Genomic DNA, 20,596 nt, shown 5'->3' with positions numbered 1-20,596 from the left:
GTTCCACAGATGGTCTTTCCTTGGAACCTGGTCACAGCCAGGGATGAGGAGACAGCGTTGCCCCCAGATGCTCCCAGGTCATCCTCCCCTCCTAAAGCAGCTCTGGAAAAGCCTTACATTACCCAAGGCTGTAACCCAGGTGGGCCCCAGCTCCTGCAAAGGCAGCGGTTTTGTCTTCAGGCATGGGAGCCAAGCAAAGACTCCCTTCAGAGCGCTCCTTCCTGCCTCGTCTTCTGAAACAACTGAGTATGGTCACATGGTTAATGTCCGTTTACAGTACCATCTGACTCACATGTGTGCTGTGTAATGTCTGGGCCACCAGGCAGGCTGCAGGTGCTCCTAAAATTGTAAGGTACTTAGCAAGGACTGAGCATGGGACTGGGAGTCAGGAGCCCTGGTTTCAGGTCTCCACTCTGCCCTACTCGCTGGGTGACCCTGAGCGTGTCACTCTCCTCCCATGGTTGATGTGACGGTTATTACATATGCACACTCACTTTGCAACAACTAAGAGAAATGTTCCTTTATAACATTACTCTCATTTTCAGATGAGGAAATTGAGCTACTGAAATGGTTAACAAGCATAAAGTCACAGAGTTTCGAGCACTGAAAGACAGTACTCCAAATTCCTGATCGATTGAGTTTTCTACAGCTTTATGTAGGGCCTCAACAGCCATGGGGCCTCATAAGAACTGCCATGTATTTTAGGGTAAAAGTCAGACAATTATGTATTTTTCTTTTATTCACTTATTGAGCACTTAGGGATGGGGCCAGTATAATGGCCTCCTGGTTTAGAGCATGGGCTTTGGTATCAGGCTCCAATCCTAGCTTTATGACTTACAAGGTGACTTTGCTAAGTGACCTGAACTCTCTAGGTCTGGATTTCCTCATCTATAAAATAAGGGTAGGAATACTTAGCCCACAGAGCTGTTTTGAGGATTGAGAAGGTAATACACATAAAGAATTAACAGGGCTTCTGATAGCTCATGTGGTATTTTTGTCAAATTAGAAAGAAGTGTCCTTGCCTCCATGTAGACACAGCCTTGCACCAGGGTACAGAGCTTGGCAAAGAGCAGGGGCTGAGTTTCAGCCCCAACCTGCCCCTTTGGCCAAGTTCTCTTGTGCAGTGAACAAGCTGTACAGCCATACAAAAAAGCCCTGAGCACATACGCGCCTGGTACATAGAAACCACCATTCTTATTATTCTGAGTTTGTTACCTATCAGGTATTATGGGAGCTTTGGCAAGTCATTTAACCTGTCTGAATTGCTTCTTTACCTGTGAAAATGGAAGAGATATGACAGTGCCTATCTCACAGGGTGGCTGTGAGGATGAAATGAGTTAATATACGTTAATGCTGCCTAGCCCAGAGTAAGTGCTCAATCAGTTGTAGCTATTGTGTTACTATTGGGCAAAGCTCCAAACCCAGCTCCTCCTCCCTAATTCCTGGAGAGAAACTGGAATTTGGAAGTTGGAGAGGCAGGTCCCACTAGAGGTGGCAGCTACATGGCTTCTGACAAAATTTTCAGGTAGTGTCCATTGCCACGTGGGAGACCTAAAGTCTAACCAAGCTATTAGTAATAATCACGGTGTTATTTCTGACCATAAATTGAGAGCCTACTGCATGTCCACCATCGAATTTCCATTCATTATTTGATATGCTTTTCTGCATTGATCGGCATTATGATCCCATTACGCAGATGAGTGATTTGTTCCGGGTCACACCGCTAATAACGGCAGAGCTGGGATCTGGACTTTGGTCTGTGTGGCTCCAGACCCCACCTTCCTTTTCATGTCCCTCCACCTGCCTCTAGCCTCCCTGAGTCACGGCAAAGAAAGTTCTAAAACATTGTTGCCTTTTTGGTTTTGTAGTTCTGCTGATAGAACCACCAGCCAGGATTTCAGTGAACAAGGTGAGGAAGAACAAAGAGAAAGCACTAAGCCATCGTAACTGGAGAAAAATAAAAATTAAAATGAAGAAAAGTACTTAACTCTGAATGGGGCATTAGGGATCAGAGGGAGAATTCTTTTACAAATTAATAATCAGTTATTAATAGTGATTAATAGGGGAGGCTAATTGGGGTACAATGCTTAGTCCGTGTTGACAGACCTCTTGTAGAAACTCAGAGCCTCAGAGCTGAGGTGCCGTATCTTTGACAGTGACTGGCAGACCTTTGCTTTGAGTCCCTTCCTTCACATCTGAACCTCTTGGCCTTTTCTGAGTTGAAAACTACCAGACCGACTCAAATCTTACCCACCCCACCATGAATCACACGTGCAGTACAGTTGGCACATGGTTTGCCTTAGGCAGATATGACTTCCACATCGTGTAGAAAGATTTCTTCCCCACTCCTCTTCCCCACTCTTCCCAGACTCTCTGCTATTCCCTGTTCCTAGCTTGTTTGGGGGCCTTTGAGGACTACAGACCTGGTCCCTCTAGGCAGGGGACATATCGTCTTGAGCTGAGGGTTTCTGAGTGAAGAGTACAGTGGTGCCCGAGTTTGGTGGCCCCTGGGAGGTCCTGAGCCTTGGAACCCATCCAGGCCCAGGCAATGCATTCCTCACAGCTCTACTGTGGCCCGAGCTACAGAGGAAGTCTGCAGGGCACAAGGGCCCTTGTTGTGTTTCTCTCGTGATGAAATTGGCTTGCTTTTTAAGCTGATAGGAATTTTAGGCAAATCTGGAACCTTCTGGAAAAGCCTTGGGGGCAGGTCTGGTGGGTCTGTCCTGGGTCTCAGTCTCTGACTGTCCCTGGCCTTCCAGCAGCCCCAGGCTGAGGCTCCTGGACCGTGTTTTCTAAAATAACTAACGCGTAGGAGCTTGTGAACTCCTGGGAGCTTGGGCAAGTCACTTAACCTCTCTGACCCATTTCCTTACCCATTAAAAATGGGAGTGGTACTAGTGCCTGCCTCATAGAGTTTCCATCTGCCTTGGTTCACACTTAGGGTAGCTGTTGGGGTAACTTCAGCCCAAGTTTCTTATGTGCCCTGGCGGAATTGGTTATCACCTTCCTCCTCCTACCCAAGTGCCTCCTCCTGTAGATGAAGCCTGTAAATAAACTGTGTACAGAAACCTGCCACCATCTCCAGCTTTTCAGCAGTCAGATTTGGGGTGGGTCCTTTGGAAGGACTGAAAATCCTCTCACAGAAGATACAGTACACACAGCTCGTAAATGGCAGATCCAGGACGGAAACCCAGGTCTCCCGCTTCCTGTCATTGTGCTCTATGCTATGAGAAATCCAGGGCCATACACAGTGCTCGGCCCCTACCTTCCAGGAGCTCCCAGCCTGGCAGAGGAAGAAGCCACAGGTGCAGACTTCCACACCAGGTGGGGTGTGATAAAGCCTGAGGTATGAATATTACCCACAGAAGTGTAGAAGGATGTTGCTTAGATACCCAGGTGCTTCTTAAACTGTAATATAGGTGGGAATCCCCTGGGGATCATGTTAAAATGCAGATTCTGATTCAGTGGGTCTGGGGTGGGGCCTGAGATTTTCTTCTTTTCTAACGAGCTCCCAGGTGATGCCAATGCTGCTGGTCCACAGACCACACTTGAGTAGTACTGGTTGAGATACCCAGATTTTTCTCTGCATTATCTAATCCACCATCCAAACGTCTAGAAATCAAAAGCAGAACAAAATAGCAACCACTATTAATATAATAATAGCAATAAATGTTACTTTTGGGCTTTTTAAAGATGGCACCCTGGGGCGATCTTCAATAGTCACGGTCTAAATGTCCATTGCGCTCCCGGTGTCACAAGGATTTACAGCATAGGAAAAAACACAAAACTGAATCTCTACCCTCAATAACCTTACTGTTTACAAAGGAGATGAGTCAGATTAAACAGCAGAAGAACAAGTCCGCTCCAGTTCGCACATCTATACAGTACACATCTACATTCGCAAAAGGACACAGAAAAGCATGAATAAGCCTCAGACTGTGTTCATCAGCACGCGTCAATACCCTCCCCACTGGTCTTCCTGTGTCCACCCAGGACCCCCTCCAGTTCATGCTCTCCACTGCGCTGACCAGAATAGGCTTTTCAAAATTGCAAGTCTGATCATGTTACAGCTCCTGCCCCCCCACTCCACCACCCTATTTGCAACCTTCCATTTTTTCCCACTACTCTTGGCAGGGCCTATAAGGCCCTGCAGGGCTAGCCTGTGCCTCTCCCCGACACTTTGTGCTCCAGCCCCACTGGCCGTGCTGTGTTCCTCCCCGTCACACAGGCTTTGCACATGCTGTTGGCCAGAATACATGGTTTAACCCCATCGCCTCCCTAATATCAAAGATGAAGACAAAAAAAAAAAAAAAAGATGAAGAGGGTGCGAGCTTCAAGGGAGTTAGCGTTAACTCTACCTCCCTGACAGTCTTCCTAGGGGGAGGGAGATTGCTGCTACCTTATAGGAGGAAAAAGACGATATTAGGTGAAACAGAGAAGCAACATGGTTGGGATGGAGGAAAGAAGGTCTCACCAGGAATGTTAGGGCCAAATGACCTTGAAAACCAGAGTCAAGATCCTATGACCAGTTTAAAACAGGATTTCAAATGTTACAGAAACCTGAAATACTACAGAGACGTCTTTCTTAGTAGTCTCATCCAGACTACCAAATTTCTGTCTTTAGCTCTGAGGTTTTTTTTTTTTTTGAGCTTGAGACTTAAGTCACCAAGTACCTATCTGGATATCTACTCCAAGTACCCCACTGGCCCTCTCAATACAATTAATCACAAACTGAATTCACATCTTCTCTTTCTTAAATCCCCTCTTCTGTCTTTTCTATTTGTGAACTAGTTCATTACTTAGAACTGTCTTTGAGCCTTTCCCCTTGCCCTCTTCATTTGATCAGTTCTACAGTCTCTCCCTTACCCAATCCTTCTCTCCATTGCCATCACCATCAACATTTTCTCTCAGGTCTTCTTTTTTCTCCAACTGATGCCAAGGCCTTCTACTGGTCTCCCAACTCAAAACACTCCCTACCGGGACTTCCCTGGCAGTCCAGTGGTTAAGACTCCGCGCTTCCAATGCAGGGGGCGCAGGTTCCATCCCTGGTCTTGGAACTAAGATACCACATGCCGCGTGGTGCAGCCAAAAAAACAAAAACAAATAAGCAAACAAAAAACAGTCCCTACCTTACCTGCATGAGCCATGCATGGCTCTGAGCATCATTCCCCCAATCATTTTCAGTGGTTTTTCACCAGCTATACCTGGTCTGACTTTCAAAGTTCCCTTCCATCTGCCTGTCTTTAGTGATTTATCTTCCACCCCTGCTGCCCCTTATGCTCCAGCCTAAGGGAGGTATTTGTCCTGTTCTTGAAAACCTGATGGACCTTCCCAACTGTGACTGCCTATTCCAATTCCCCCTCCTCCACCCCAGTCCAAATCTTACCCATTCTTCAAGGCTCACCTCAGATACACGTCTTCTACGAAGTCTTCTCTGATAACCCTGGCCGCAAGAGATGGTTCCTCAGACCTCCCACAGCACTGTGAAATGCCAATAATTACAGTGCATTCTACCATGATGATGATAATAATTCCTTTGTATGACAGTGTCAATAATATCTATTAAGGGGACTTCCCTGATGGTCCAGTGGGTAAGACTCCACACTCCCAATGCAGGGGGCCTGGGTTCGATCCCTGGTTGGGGAACTAGATCCCACATGGATGTTGCAATTAAGAGCCCGCATGCTGCAGCTAAAGATCCCACATGCCGCAGTGAAGATCCCACGTGCTGCAACGAAGACCTGGTGCAGCGCAACCAAAATAAATAAATAAATATTAATTAAAAAAAATAATATCTATTAATTTTTGAGCATTTACTAGCTGGGTATCTTGGGCACATTATGTAAATTCATGCCTTCGTCTTTCATCTGTAAAATGATGGCAATAATAGCACCTAGCTCATAGGGCTGTTGTGAGGATTCATTCGAATCATACCTGACACAAAGTACCTGACTAGTGAACGTTAGCTATTGTTATGAGTATAGGGGTACTTTATATTGTCTCAACTAATCCTCAGACCCCCTGAACTAGGTTCTTTTTAAAAAAATTTGTGGGTTGAGAACTGGTGAGTTTTAGATTAAATGAACTTGTGTGCAAAAAAAAATTGTGGGAGGGCTTCCCTGCTGGTGCAGTGGTTAAGAATCCGCCTGCCAATGCAGGGGACACGGGTTCAAGCCCTGGTCCGGGAAGATCCCACACGCCACGGAGCAACTAAGCCCGTGAGCCACAACTACTGAGCCCATGTGATGCAACTACTGAAGCCCACGCGCCTAGAGCCCGTCCTCCACAAGAAAAGCCACCGCAATGAGAAGCCCACGCACCGCAACGAAGAGTAGCCCCCGCTCACCGCAGCTAGAGAAAGTCCGCGCGCAGCAACGAAGACCCAATACAGCCAAAAATAAATAAAATAAATTTATTAAAAAATAAATTTTTAAATTGTGAGAAAATATACATAACAAAAAAATTTACCATCTTAACCATTTTTAAGTGTACATAAAGTCAAGCAGTGTTAAGTACATTCACGTTGTTGTGCAGCCAATCTCCAGGAACTCTTTTCATTTCGCAAAACTGAACTTCTGGGGCTTCCCTGGTGAAGCAGTGGTTAACACAGCGTTCCCAATGCAGGGAGTTCAATCCCTGGTCAGGGAACTAGATCCCACGTGCATGCCGCAACTAACAGTTCCCATGCCACAACTAAGGAGCCGGCGAGCCAGAACTAAGGAGCCCACCTGCTGCAACTAAGACCCAGCACAACCAAATAAATAAATAAAATGTAACCAATAAATAAGTAAATAAAATAAATATTTTTTTAAAAACCCTGAACTTCTATTCCTATTAAACAATTCCCTATTTCCCCCTTTCCCCACCCCTGGCAAGCACTATTTTACTTTCTGTCTCTATGAACTGTATTATTATATTCTTTTTACAAACCAAAAAAACCGAGGCTCAGAGAGTAATTTGCTTCTATGAGACAGAATCTGGACTTGAACCTGGGCCCCCGTTCATGCTCTGAGTCACTTTGAAATATGATTTCACCTCACAGATGGGAGGTGAAAAATCATCTGTGATGCGTTTTACCTCTCCTAAACCATGATGGCCACTGTGTGACAAGGCCCTCCTCTGTATCCGTGCATTTTACGTTTTGCAGCCATTCTCACATTTAATCCTCACAGCAGCCCTGCAGTCACTGTGAGGGGCAGTATCCTATCTCCCGGCACAGTGTCGGTGCAGGGCAGAGACAGTAAATATGTTCAGTGAATATAGGCCTATTTGATGCCTTTAAATAGGTTAAACAATACTAAATACGTTTGTTGTGCATTTTTAATGCAATTGTTTACATTATTTGAAAATGTTGACTCTCTAAGGAGAAAACCAGCTGAAATGCATGAGGTCATAAAGAGCTTCCCAATCCTCGACACTCCCCTCCCCTCCTGCAGAGTCAATCTGCTCTTCACACCCCAGGCCACCCCCCAATCTGCACTTCATCACCAGCATTGCTGATCCACAGCCAAAACCATAGACAAACAGGCAGGCAGGCAAAGGGATATGAGAGACTGTCCCTGCTCTGCTTCCTCCACCTGCCTCTCCACCCCCATACTCTTCCCTCTAACCATACCCAATCCTGACCATTCTGGAACATGCTCTGTCCTTTCACGCCTCCGTGACTTTGCACATGCTGTTCTCGAAGCCTGGAATGCTTTCCCTCCCCTCGTTCTCCACCTCCGAGACTCCTACAGTCTTCGCAAGTGAGCTCTGAAGTCACCTCCTCTGTGAAGACTCCTCCCCTACCCGCCCCCCTAGCTGTGAGCCCGCCCCTCCTCGAAGCCCACTAGCTAGCTCCTCCAAATGCTCTAGCAGTTGGACTGCAATAACTGTAAGTCTGGGTGTCCCCCATGTCCCCAGCTCCTTGTGCTGAGATGAGGCTTCATCTCTGCTCTGAGCAGGGGTAAAGAGAAGCCCTGATTTTTTTTTTCAATGTTCCTGGTATATTTGAAAATGAAGAGATAACAAAACAAGATCTCAAATATTGGGCTTCCCTGGTGGCATAGTGGTTGAGAGTCCGCCTGCCGATGCAGGGGACACGGGTTCGTGCCCCAGTCCTGGAAGATCCCACATGCCGCGGAGCGGCTGGGCCCGTGAGCCATGGCCGCTGAGCCTGCGCGTCCAGAGCCTGTGCTCCGCAATGGGAGAGGCCACAACAGTGAGAGGCCCGCGTACCGGGTAAAAAAAAAAAAAAAAAAAAAAAAAAAGATCTCAAATATTGAGGCATATTTTTCAATGTCTAGCAAATGAATGCTTCCAATACAAAAAATTATAACTGTGCTGCTCACAAGATAATTATAGCATTTATTAAAATATAATAATTTATAGTGCTCCCCAGGCACAGTGGTCTGTTAATAGGAAACAAGCTTCAGGATATACAAGGAGGCTCTTTGATCAAACTGGTCAGTGGATCTGACATAATGTAAAACCCCATTTGGAGATAATGTCAAAAGCCTAAATTGGAGACCCTGATGAAATGGTACTCCGGGCCCCTTTCCCCAGTGGTAGGCTGTGCTGCTGCCTCTACACACAGTAGGTGCGCATTGTTTGCAGAATAATGGTAACAAACACAGCTTTCCAAGTTGGTTATTGAACACCCACACACAATAAGTATTCCTGGGAAACAATGAAGTCCTGAACAATGGGGCAGGAAGCCACCTCCTCCTCCAGTGACCCCCAACTCTCAGAGTCCAGCTGAAGGCTGCAACAGGAAACCCCTCACCCACTGTCCTTCCTCCCTCTCTTCCCCACTCAGGGGCCACCCCCACCCAGGGGCACCAAATGCACTCACGCTTTCCATCTGCTCTCCGCCCCTCTTCTCCTCTAGCCTCTGGAGGGTCCCAGGTGAAGAAAGAGAAAAGCACTTACTCACAGAAGGAGGCAAGCAGCCAAGCTGGGCTTGGAGAGTCAGTCCTGCCCCCAGGCAGGCCTGAGGAATAAAAGGAACGGTGAGAGGACAAAAAAGGACTTAAAGCTCTGGAACAAGGGGAAAGAAAAGGCCTAAGAAAGTTTACAAAGCAATCTGTCAGAGAAGGGGTGAAAAGGGAACCCCACTGAGCTGAGGGGCTCAGGCACTCACCTCACCTTCGGCCCAGTTAGAAACCTGCAATTACTTGGCCAAAGTCTGAACCGATCTCCCTCTTCCTTGTCCCAGAGGTTTCCCTGGGAGTGCAAGGCCTCACCTTGCTGGGGTTTTGGCAGCCCCAAATACCTCTGCTCTACTCGGCTCAATACACCAGTTCTCTTGAACCCAACTAACTGGCTCAACTTCCAGTTCTCTCTGGATTTTCAGCAGAAACTATGGATAATACAGTCATCAGCAGATCCTCAAAGCTATCCAGCTACTCTGACTGCCCAGATGTTCTGAGCCAGTGAAAATATCCACAGGCCTTTCTGAAAGTCTCTCCTGCCACCAAAGGCAGGATTAATAATAATACCAACAATCATCTGAGTGCTCACTCTGTGTCGAATGCTTTAAGTCATCTCACTTACTGCTCACCACCACCTTAGGTATGATTACCCAATTTCACAGAAAGGGAAATAGGCCTGGAGAGATTAAATGTCTTCCCAAGGGATACACAGACTGGATTCCAACCCAGGTCTGTCTGACCTTGGTGCCCACACACTTCCCACTCAGGACACTGCCTCTTGGGGACCCTCTGCGATTCTATTTTTTGTGGTTCCCATATTAATTTTAGACGGGGTAGGATGGTACAATTCTGTGGTATCTAAAAAAATTCCTTGCCTCACAGTTGGGAGTGAGAGGAGGAGCGGGAGTGGGAGAGTCTGCTTCATGGCTGGGTAGGGTCTTAGTTCTTTTTAGACACTTGAGTAATTTAACCATAGATAACTGGGCACTGGGAACAGGACACTCACTAATAAAAGCATAGCCTAGAGTCACGTTTGAAGAAAAAAATTCAAGTCACTTAGTGGGTGGACATATCTGCAAAACAAAAGAAAAGCCCCTTTCCCAGCCCAGGCAGAGAAGTCTCCTGTACAGTTAGAGACAACAGGCTTCTGGGCATGTAGCCAAGGTTCTGGGGATATTTATAACTTGAAGAGGGTGGGAGTCCCTAATAAGCTGCTATATTCTTTTTCCATCACTTCCCTCTCCAAGGCTACAGCGAGCTCAGAGCTCTTCCCCACGCAGAATGCCTGCTTTCCCTAGTGCTCGGCTTCCATTGTCTAATTTTCTCATCCTGGCTGGGGAAAGGGAAGGCTGCAAGTCCTTCCGTTCGGAAGAACTCCAGTTGAATGTAGCTTAGCTGCTGGTGGTGTTTCTTGGCTAGCTGCTGTGGTCTCAGGAATCTGCCTAGGAGCCTGTGGTTTCTCTGAGCTGTCTGAGAGTCTGAGGTCTCGGGAATCTGTGAGTCTTTGGGATCCGCCTACGATCTCTGGGCTTTGCCTGCACGTCTACGGATTCGAGATCTACCTGCAGATCTGAGATAGACAGGATCTGCCAATGACCCCCAGAATCTTTCCGAACGTCTGTAGTCTCAGAGAACTCTGCCTGCGGATTTGAAATCTGTTTGAGGCCTCTTGGATCTCGGAGCCGGCGACCTAGCGGATCTTTTGCGGGCCAGGAGGTAGGTCTGTTCGTTCCCAGTTCGGGTTTTCGGCTTCCCACCTTCAGTTGATCAGGGACTGCTAACAACCTAAGGGTCCGCCGGGCGTGGGCCATTAGAGGCCCACGATCCCATCGATGCGGGAGGCCGCCAGGAACCCTTTTAGCAGGCAAGCCCTCAGGGATGATAAGGACGGTCCTTCCCAACCCTGGGGGTCTCGCTCGCTCCACCTTACGCGCCCCTATACCCCACCCTCGCTTCTGATTTCCCTCCGGCTTTTGCGTCCCCTCCGCTAGGCGCAACTCAGCCTGCCCCTCAAGGAGCGCCCTCTTTAGAAGGACGCCCCTACAGGGTTAACAGCGATGGAGCCGGGACACAAGCCTGGCCCAGCCGCGGACCACACTTGCTGGCGGACGGGTGGCGCGTTGCCCCCTAGGAGTTGTAGTCTGCGTAGCAGTGTGAGAATGCCGCAGTCGCTGCTGGGTGATGTAGTGCGTGGGTGGAGCTCAAAGTTCCAGCGCGGCCGCTGAGTCTCCCCTGGGGAGTGGGCGGCTGCTGCTTTCCTCTCAGGCCCAGGATGTCAAGTGAGAGCTAATCCCAGCTGAACTCAACACAGGCCAGCGCCTAAATTAGGCTCGACGTCGCAGTTAAGGTCCGACTCAAGATAAGCTTCTAGGGACGTGAAGAGAAGCAAGGCAACCTCCCTGGCTTAAGCCGGCTGTGGTCTCCAAGAGAGGAGAGCGGAAGATACTCCGCCCTGGCTAGGAGGACGCGCTTTTTTCTTCACCCTTTTGTTCTTTTCCCTCCGTGGCTTTTGGCCTCTGACTGGCCTTTGTACGCCCGAATGGAACTCCAACTCCCGACAGGCCACAGGGGCGGGCTCAGGCGTGATAAAGGTGCTCGGCCGTGCTACAAGAGGCGGGCCTCGTATTCACTTCGCTCGCTGATTGGCTGAGGCAGCTGCCGGAAAGGGCCCAGCCTCGACATGGAAGAGCAGAGGCGTTCTGTGGGCTGGGCTGAGAGCCTCCTCCCTGAGACAGCCTCGGCTTGACCCCCCGGCCCGGGAGGGACCGAGCCAGGGGGCTGTCTTAGTAATTCCCGGAGCCTCCACCCCTTGGTGGCGGAGACACGGAGGGCGGGTCGCGCTCGAGGGTCAGGGAGGAGAGTGACCCGGCCCGGATTCAGGGCCCTCCCCAGTCGCCTGGCGGCCAGAACTCCAGCCCCGGGGAGTGGGCAGGGCCTGTTTCTGTGCCTCACGCCCTGCTTTTCGCCTCCTTTAGCGCTGTCTGCTAGCTGCTTTTCCTGCTCTCTCTCTCCTGGGAGGCGAATCCTTGAGCCCGAGATGGCAGCCACCCTGCTCATGGCTGGGTCCCAGGTAAGCCGGGGGTGGCTTCTCGGACCCTGCCTGTGCTTACCCACCTCGTCCCTGCGTTTCTTTGCTCCGCGAATCTCTGTGGGAAATTCCCTGAGATTAGTAATTCGCTTGCTTCGGTATTCTGCTTCCAGAGACCCAGTATCAGGACAGTATAGCCACAAACAAGCATTTATTGAACACCTGCTGTTTGCCTTTAAATACTGGGGAGACAAAACATGCATGAGGCATGCCCTCCCTGCCTGCTCACAATCAGTAGGAAGACAGATGCATCCGGTTAACCGTGAAACTACATGATAAGAGCACTATTTTCTGTAGGAGCAACATGCTGTGGGAACCAAGAAGTGGGAGTATTAATTCTATCTGAGGTGTGGGAGGGAGGGAGGAGTGTAGCAGAGCAGCGAGATGGGGCGCATTGAAGAACGTCGGTGCTGGAACAGGGCCTTAAGGAACAGTAGGATTTCACTACCCTGAGAAAGATATTCCAAGAAAATAGGAACAGTGTGGGTAAAGGTATGGAATGATGTAGGTGCTAGTTGTATTCTGAGAAAAGTACTGCTAGAGGGTAAGGTTCGGAGTGGGGCAGGGATATCTGGCCATGGGACCAAAGCAATCAGCTCATAAATTGCTCTCTCCTTTGCCACATCTCTTTGTTGCTTGTTTATATCTCCTTTGGACTCTACATATCAGACCTAATACCTTTTGCCTCCTCAACAATTCTAGCCATGTCTCTAATTTCGAGAAGAAAAACTGGTACTAACCTCCTAGATACCAAGTATTGAGGAAGCAATGTGTGATTTCAGGCACCTGTGACATTTGAAGATATGGCCATGTATCTCACCCGGGAAGAATGGAGACCTCTGGACCCTACACAGAGGGACCTTTACAGGGATGTTATGCAGGAGAATTATGGAAATGTTGTCTCATTAGGTAAGGATTCTCTATCTTTCTCCACCCCACGTTTTTGAGACTGTCAAAAATGCCTTAGCTCTTTCAACACAACCTAGTTAGTTGATTCTTAAAGCTCTTAATTGGATTTTGGCTTGAGTTGAGTCCTCAGGCAGATCTTTGAATGCGGGAATATCAAGGTCATATGGTCTAAAATGAAAAATCGTTCTTGCACATTTTAGAAACACTCAGATTTCTTGCGCCCTGAGTCATTTGCCATTCTCCAGCCTGTCTGTACAGATCACTGACCAAACAGGTCTGACATAATGGTGCTTGCCAGGATATAAATGCCCCTGTAAATGGTGCTTTTACTAGAAGATAAAGGGGTTCTGACCCAGGTTCATGGGAAGGCAAAAGCCACCTTTTTGTGTTTGCTTTGGCTTCAGAGCTGTAGCTTTGACTTAGGTCCTTTATTTATCCAGAGCAGGTACTTGTCTAGAGATGTTTCAGAGCTGATCATAGATTTTGAGTGTGTCAGATGATGTTGTTCCAGAAGAATCCTGAACTAAATGAGATCACAAATTCTATTAGAGAGGGAAGCTAATTTTTTTGATGGTCTGCAAACCTCTCGTTTCTCTTAGATATCCTTTGGTCTGGGTGTAACTAGAATAAACAGTGTATTCTTGAGCTGAAAGTCTTTTGACTCACTTTGTCTCCTGTTAGGACTTGACAGAAGTTAGCAATCATGTATGGTTGACTAGGTCATCTGCCATTCATTAGGATTATTCCTTTTTATGAAATCTTTATTCCTATAGCTTTTAACAAACAAAAGGCAAACTGTGAAGGGTTTCCTCTTTAAATTGGGCTCCCTCTGATGTCCCAACTTTCTTGGATCCCTCCTTTCAAAATGCAGCCAGAAGTGAAGTTATCTACCCAGATCTATTGTAGTCAGTAACCCAAATATTCCATTCAATCCAACAAAAGCAAGAAATGAGAATCTTAAAGAAATGTGAATTTATATGTCAGTAGTCCAGCCCAAGGAGCACATTTTGGAAGGATGGAAGCATGGAAGCGCAAAAAAAAAAATATATATATATATATATATATATTTCTTGCCCATATAAGTTTGGGAGTGAGTTAGATAATGTTTACAAGGCTTCTTTACCTCAAGACTCTTCAGAACCTTTAATGTGATATCAGGCATTTTTAATTTCTAAGAAGATGATGTTGTATGCACCATTTACCAAACTAATTTATCCCTGGACCCTTTTCTCCCAGCATACCTAGTAATCTCTTTCTGAAGAGTGTACCAAGAAACACAACTTGGAAAAAGCAGTGTCTGGTAGAAAGTTTCTTGTAGACAGTGACTTTGTATATTTTGATTTTCATTTAAAGTCTTTACCTAGTCAATGCCAAGAATATTCTGAGCCAGGCATCTCTTTTGCCTTCTCCAACCTTCCCACCTCTATTTTCATTAAAAGGCCACTGAGGGAATTCCCTGGCGGTCCCATGGTTAGGACTCCGCACTTTCACTGCGCTGGGCCTGGGTTTGATCCCTGGTGGAGTTCCCCGCAAGCCACGTAGCGCAGCCAAAAAAAAAAAAAAAAAAAAAAAGCCACTGAAAAGTAGCAAGTAACATTTGGCTGTCATTTTTCCTGTCAACCGAGACTTGATATAGATTGATAAAAATTTGTTTTTCTCCATGCTAACCCAGTAGGTTCTTAGTAAATATTATATAATGGTAATGGAGAAGGCTTGACAAGTTAGGAACATACACATACACACACATTCATTCACATATAAAATATTTAGGCTCTTGGCTTTTAGAAATTCTAATTTAGAGTCTTTATATTTTCTGTTTATGGTTTTCTTCTTTTGAAACACCAGGAACATATACAATATTCATAAGGAACCATTAACTGTAGTGATACAGAGCATGAACTTTTTTTTTTTTTTTTTTTTTCTTTTTGCGGTATGCGGGCCTCTCACTGTTGTGGCCTCCCCCGTTGCAGAGCACAGGCTCCGGACGCGCAGGCCCAGCGGCCATGGCTCACGGGCCCAGCCGCTCCGCGGCATATGGGATCCTCCCAGACCGGGGCACGAACCCGTATCCCCTGCATCGGCAGGCGGACTCTCAACCACTGCGCCACCAGGGAGGCCCCAGAGCATGAACTTTTATCAGACAACTGGATTTGAATCTTAGCTTCACCGTTTATTACTGTATGACCTTTTGTGAGTCACTTCTGTGGGTCTTGAATCTCTCATTCATAAAGTAGAAATCATTATAATGCCTGGCTCTCAGGGTGGCTGAGGTAATTCACGTAAAGAACTTAGCACATGGGGCTTCCCTGGTGGAGCAGTGGTTGAGAATCTGCCTGCTAATGCAGGGGACATGGGTTCGCGCCCAGGTCTGGGACGATCCCACATGCCGTGGAGCAACTAGGCCCGTGAGCCACAACTACTGAGCCTGCGCGTCTGGAGCCTGTGTTCCGCAACAAGAGAGGCCGCGATAGTGAGGCCTGCGCATCACGATGAAGAGTGGCCCCTGCTTGCCACAACTAGAGAAAGCCCTTGCACAGAAACGAAGACCCAACACAGCCCAAAATAAATTAAAAAAGAACTTAGCATAGTGCCCAGCACACAGTAGATAATTTTTGTGTGTGTTTACCAGTATTATTCTTCACCTTTTATTACAGATTTTGAAATCAGGAGTGAAAACGAGGTGAATCCAAAGCAAGAGATTAGTGAAGATGTGGAATTTGGGACTGCATCTGAAAGACCTGTTGGTAATACTGAGGACAGTCCTGAAAGTGAAGAGGCCTTTGAAAACAGGGATAGATCAGAAAGACAATGGGGAGATCTAACAGCAGAAGAGTGGGTAAGCTATCCTCTGCAACAAGTCACTGATCTGCTTGTCCACAAAGAAGTCCATACAAGCATCCGATATCATATATGTTCTCATTGTGGAAAGGCCTTTAGTCAGATCTCAGACCTTAATCGACATCAGAAAACCCACACCGGTGACAGACCCTATAAGTGTTATGAATGTGGAAAGGGCTTCAGTCGGAGTTCCCACCTTATTCAGCATCAAAGAACACACACTGGAGAGAGGCCCTATGACTGTAATGAGTGCGGGAAAAGTTTTGGAAGAAGCTCTCACCTCATTCAGCATCAGACAATCCACACTGGAGAAAAGCCCCACAAATGTAACGAGTGTGGAAAAAGTTTCTGCCGGCTCTCTCACTTAATCCAGCACCAAAGGACCCACAGTGGGGAAAAACCCTATGAATGTGAGGAGTGTGGGAAAAGCTTCAGCCGGAGCTCTCACCTAGCTCAGCACCAGAGGACCCACACAGGTGAGAAGCCTTACGAATGTAACGAATGTGGGAGAGGCTTCAGTGAGAGATCTGATCTGATCAAACACTATCGTGTCCACACGGGGGAAAGGCCCTACAAGTGTGATGAGTGTGGGAAGAATTTCAGTCAGAACTCCGACCTTGTGCGCCATCGCAGAGCCCACACAGGGGAAAAGCCGTACCACTGTAATGAATGTGGGGAGAATTTCAGCCGCATCTCACACTTGGTTCAGCACCAGAGAACCCATACTGGGGAAAAGCCATATGAATGTAACGCCTGTGGGAAAAGCTTCAGCCGGAGCTCTCATCTTATCACACACCAGAAAATTCACACTGGAGAGAAGCCCTATGAGTGCAACGAGTGTTGGCGAAGCTTTGGTGAAAGGTCAGACCTAATTAAACACCAGAGAACCCACACAGGAGAGAAACCCTATGAGTGTGTGCAGTGTGGAAAAGGTTTCACCCAGAGCTCCAACCTCATCACACATCAAAGAGTTCATACGGGAGAGAAGCCTTATGAATGTACCGAATGTGAGAAGAGTTTCAGCCGGAGCTCAGCTCTCATTAAACATAAGAGAGTTCACACTGACTAAGTCCTGTAATTACGACTGAGAAATGATTCATTTGAAGGTACAATTTTATTTGATATCAAAGAGCTCTCTCAAGACTGAGCTGCTTTTACTTTACTGAATTTCCGTGTTGTGGGCCACAGTTTAAAACATCGAAGAAGACAAGCCACTTGAAATTCTGATCCATGGCTTTGGGAATGGTATTCCTTCCTCCAAAATAGTGATTTTTATTCACCCAATATTAATGATTATTTCATCAAAATCAGCCCCACAAGTAACTGGAAATCTGAAGACCAGGTGCTAAATGCTGGTAAATGCTCAGGCCTGGAAATGGAGTAAATCTTTAAAAGTAATTTCTCCCATCCTTGGCCCAAAGAACTATGCTAGGGGAAATATTGACCTGTGATAGGGTGGTCACAGCTGCTTTGGTAAAAGACAACCAGAGACTTTGCCTGAATTGCCACACCTATTCACTCACCATGGTAGCTGGGCACACACATCTTCCCTTCAAAGGGCTTTCTCCTTGAGTTGCTCATGCATTTGTATCTTTCTGTCTTCCTAAGAGCAGGATTCTGCATGATGAAGGCAATGATCATAACTTTTTGCCTCATTGTTTCTAATTAACTTTTTTAAAGCTTTCATGTTTGTGGAAGCTAACTGAAGATACAGATTAAAAGGAAAAATGAGACACAGGTTTGGGGACCAAGGACTCATCAACAGTGGTGACTTTAGCAAGAGATGCCCACTGTTATTGCCATTAATCAGAATTTATTAATTTTCTTTGGGGATCACTGTAGGGAATATTGTAGGGAAAATATCTTCAAGGAAAGATAGGACCATAAGTGATGGTGGAGTGTAAGGAGCAAGTCGAATTGACCACTTCAGGGAAGGAAACACAGAGTCCCTTCCCAAGGAATGCAGGTCATTTCTCTGTTCTTTCCCCTCTACCCTTTAAGATCAATTCTCCCTATACTGCTAACTCTAGGATTTGATAAGGGCCACATCCCAGTGTTTATCTTAGCTTGCATAAGGGCATGTGTATGTACATGTAAAACGTGTAATCCTATTGTTTTTCCAATAGCAGAAACTGAATTCACACGGAATTAGCATGTTCTTGGGTGATATTGATCATGTGACAGAACTACAGACATAACTCCAATGTGAGAAATGTCCTTTTTTTCATTCTTTATGAAAAAAAATTGAAACACTAGTGCTGTAATGTGTACTCTCCTGTAAGATCTGTCTTTGTACAGAACCAAGCACTTGTTTATATGTATCAGTCAGTTGGAGATTATTACCAGACAAATAGGTTGATTGTCCTGTTCTCAGACTGAATTATCTTCTCTTTGGCCTAGTCGCAGGGAATTAATAAAGCTAGATAGGAATATATTTCCATTCTCCCAGCCTACAGATTTAAGTGGTTAATGTAAGAGTTGACCCAATTTATGCCCAGTAGTGTCAGTTCTCCTTATCTCAGCCCAAATAGGAATTAAGGAATATCCCAAATGTTGATGCTTATCCAAGCATTTGGGGGTGGGAGTGGGAGGGAACTGATGCCCAGGAGATGGGACTAGAGTGAGGAATATATATTTTTTGAGCCTGCCCCACGTTTTTTCTACTGTATTGTGAGTGTTGTAACGTTTGAAAAACTTTTGCCATAGCTCTTTGGGACTTGGCGTTAAAGGAGCCAGTGGTCTCCCTTAGGTAGTGTACTATAGTGATTTATTATGACCCACAACCATGTGGGTCTGCATCCCTTGCAAATGACACAACCTCAAAAGTAACAATGAAAAACCACTCCACCAAGTAGGTGTCTTTATGTTGTCACTCTTATTTAAATACAAACTTGGGCAGGGAGCATGGTTTTTGTTCTATACAAAATCTAGCTGACTTTGGATATTCATATTTTAATTGTTGAATGACTTACATGTTCTTGATGACTAAACTCAAATGTCTTTTTCCCATATCAGTGTTGCTGGTGGTTTTAAAGAATATCAAAGTTCTCCTGTTGTTTCTGTGAGCCACTAGGGGCATCAGCTTCGGAGTGGCTGTAGAAGAAGACAGCATCTCCATGACCTAACTATTTCACCCCCTTTTCCTTCCCTACTCCCCTGCCCCGCCCCCAAGCTGTTCCTTCTGCTGCTTTTGGCTTCTAAGTGCCCCAGCCATCTCTCCAGACATGTACACTTCAGTTGAGAAGTTAAAAGGGCAAGGGCCGGACCAGCTCTGTCTCCTCTCTTCCTGCCAATTGTTGCCCATTTGCTGTGTTGAACTCTGTGTAAAGTTATGCCTCAGTCTCTCTTTGCTAAAGCTTTTTGCATGCCTTCTGCTCCCAAGTCTCTGGCTGCTTCTGCACACACCCTGGACACATTGTGCCTGTTTTCTATGGTTGTGGAGAGTGAGTGAACAAGTAAGTATGTACAGCAGTTTTCCTTATGGTATTTGTCACAGTTATCTTGTGTCTATCTATATCTGTATTATTCTAACAATATCCTGTAATTAAAAGTATAATTTTTAAAATCAAAAAGCTGAGAATTATTTTAGTAATCCAGCACCAATTCATAAAACGGCTTTTCATCAGATTTATTAAAATTGGGCACAATTGTTTTTATATTGATGCATTTGTACAGATGTTCTTGTGGGAATTTGGGAATACCGTGTCTTCACATTATTGGTGAACCCTCTGGATATTGCCATATTTTGGCAAGTGCAAAAACCTGGACAGTTCCCTATGAAGATTAGGCTGGTGGCAAAGCAACATGGAAATATTTGATATGGGTAACTCATTAGCTTTGGAGAAGGGAAACAGAAGCAAAAAAAAAAAAAATCCTAACGGAAAAATGAGAGGAGGCCATATTGCTTTAAGGAGATATTTTTGAGTATCTGTTAAGGATACTAAAACAATTTCTATTAAATTAGTATTAGGATCCCAGAACAGAGATACGTCTTAGAAACAAAGGCTCTATATTCATGACATGATTGTGCAGTCTGCCTAAGGCAGTGATTATGTTCTACTAGGGTGTGGCCATGATTTTCAAATTACTTACATGTAATTTTATCTTACAAAAACATTTTTTTAAATGGAAGGCCAGTCTAGGCAGAGGTAGGGAGTGGAAGTGCTTTAAATCAGGGAAAAATACAAATACGAAAGAAAAGTTTTAATTAACCCTATGGCCAAGACTAGAAAAAGAAAGAGATTTTATCAAACCTCTTTTTTTTTTTTTTTGACTGCACCGCAAGGCTTGCGGGATCTTAGTTCCCCGACCAGGGATCGAACCCGTGCCCTCGGCAGTGAAAGCGTGGAGTCCAAACCACTGGACCTCCAGAGAGTTCCTGTAAACATTTTTTTAAACTCCTTTTCTCCTTTCTACATGTTCAGCATTTTTTATTTCTGGGTAGGAAAGTAAGGAAAATGCTGGAGAAGGTCACCTGGAACCACTCCTTCAGGGCATTTAACATGTTAATGTTTCGCCATGATTATAGTAGAGGCAGATTTCCTTCTTTGAATTTTCTCTAGGAGGCTAGCCCTTTGTTATGGCTGTGCTTCCAACCCATTAGAACCCCACTGAGTCTACTGAAATGATAATTTGTTAAATGGTTCCCTAGTGTTTCAAAGGTTAGTGTTCCTGCTGAAAAAGGAGTTCCTACGCCCTGGGAGAAAGGCACCTCTTTGAAGCATTGGTTAGATACCTAACTCTGTGATGGAGTAGCCGACTGGGACCTGCTTATCTATAGGAGACTTCAAGATAAAAAGTTGTTAGTGTGGGACTTCCCTGGTGGTCCCATGGTTAAGACTTTGCCTTC

At 46.0% G+C, this 20,596-nt stretch overlaps 2 protein-coding genes and 1 pseudogene across 3 annotated transcripts in view; 2 read left to right on the top strand and 1 right to left on the bottom strand.

Moving 5' to 3' along the window:
• Nucleotides 1-1,953, top strand: part of TCEA3 (transcription elongation factor A3) — a 35,546-nt gene extending 33,593 nt beyond the window's left edge. Inside the window, exon 11 of the mRNA XM_060080742.1 lies at nucleotides 1,869-1,953. Within this exon, the coding sequence (XP_059936725.1) occupies nucleotides 1,869-1,877 (9 nt within the window). The 3' untranslated portion in view covers nucleotides 1,878-1,953. The remainder of the gene's footprint in view (nucleotides 1-1,868) is intronic.
• An 8,193-nt stretch (nucleotides 1,954-10,146) lies between these two features.
• LOC132502579 (uncharacterized) lies at nucleotides 10,147-11,594 on the bottom strand (annotated as a pseudogene).
• Nucleotides 10,151-19,314, top strand: ZNF436 (zinc finger protein 436). 2 transcript variants are annotated; one of them, XM_060089135.1, is made up of 4 exons: nucleotides 10,151-10,628; nucleotides 11,888-11,982; nucleotides 12,783-12,909; nucleotides 15,564-19,314. In XM_060089135.1, the coding sequence occupies exons 2-4, from the start codon at nucleotides 11,950-11,952 to the stop codon at nucleotides 16,814-16,816; spliced, it is 1,413 nt and encodes a 470-aa protein (XP_059945118.1). In that variant the 5' UTR covers nucleotides 10,151-10,628; nucleotides 11,888-11,949; the 3' UTR covers nucleotides 16,817-19,314. The 2 variants fall into 2 exon arrangements, with proteins under 2 accessions (XP_059945118.1, XP_059945119.1); XM_060089136.1 differs by lacking the exon at nucleotides 11,888-11,982.
• Nucleotides 19,315-20,596: the final 1,282 nt, after the last annotated feature.

This window comes from Mesoplodon densirostris, chromosome 2 (genome assembly GCF_025265405.1).
Source record: "Mesoplodon densirostris isolate mMesDen1 chromosome 2, mMesDen1 primary haplotype, whole genome shotgun sequence".
NCBI lineage: Eukaryota > Metazoa > Chordata > Mammalia > Artiodactyla > Ziphiidae > Mesoplodon > Mesoplodon densirostris.
Note: the sequence above shows the minus strand (reverse complement) of the source record. Positions and strands in the feature narration are given on the sequence as shown.

What these genes read in the sequence shown, in the direction of transcription:
- ZNF436 (XM_060089135.1), top strand. Translation starts at nt 11,950, where the DNA reads ATGGCAGCCACCCTGCTCATGGCTGGGTCCCAG. An exon ending in TGCTCATGGCTGGGTCCCAG is followed by an intron (nt 11,983 to 12,782) that starts GTAAGCCGGGGG and finishes GTGTGATTTCAG; the next exon opens with GCACCTGTGACATTTGAAGA. An exon ending in TGGAAATGTTGTCTCATTAG is followed by an intron (nt 12,910 to 15,563) that starts GTAAGGATTCTC and finishes CTTTTATTACAG; the next exon opens with ATTTTGAAATCAGGAGTGAA.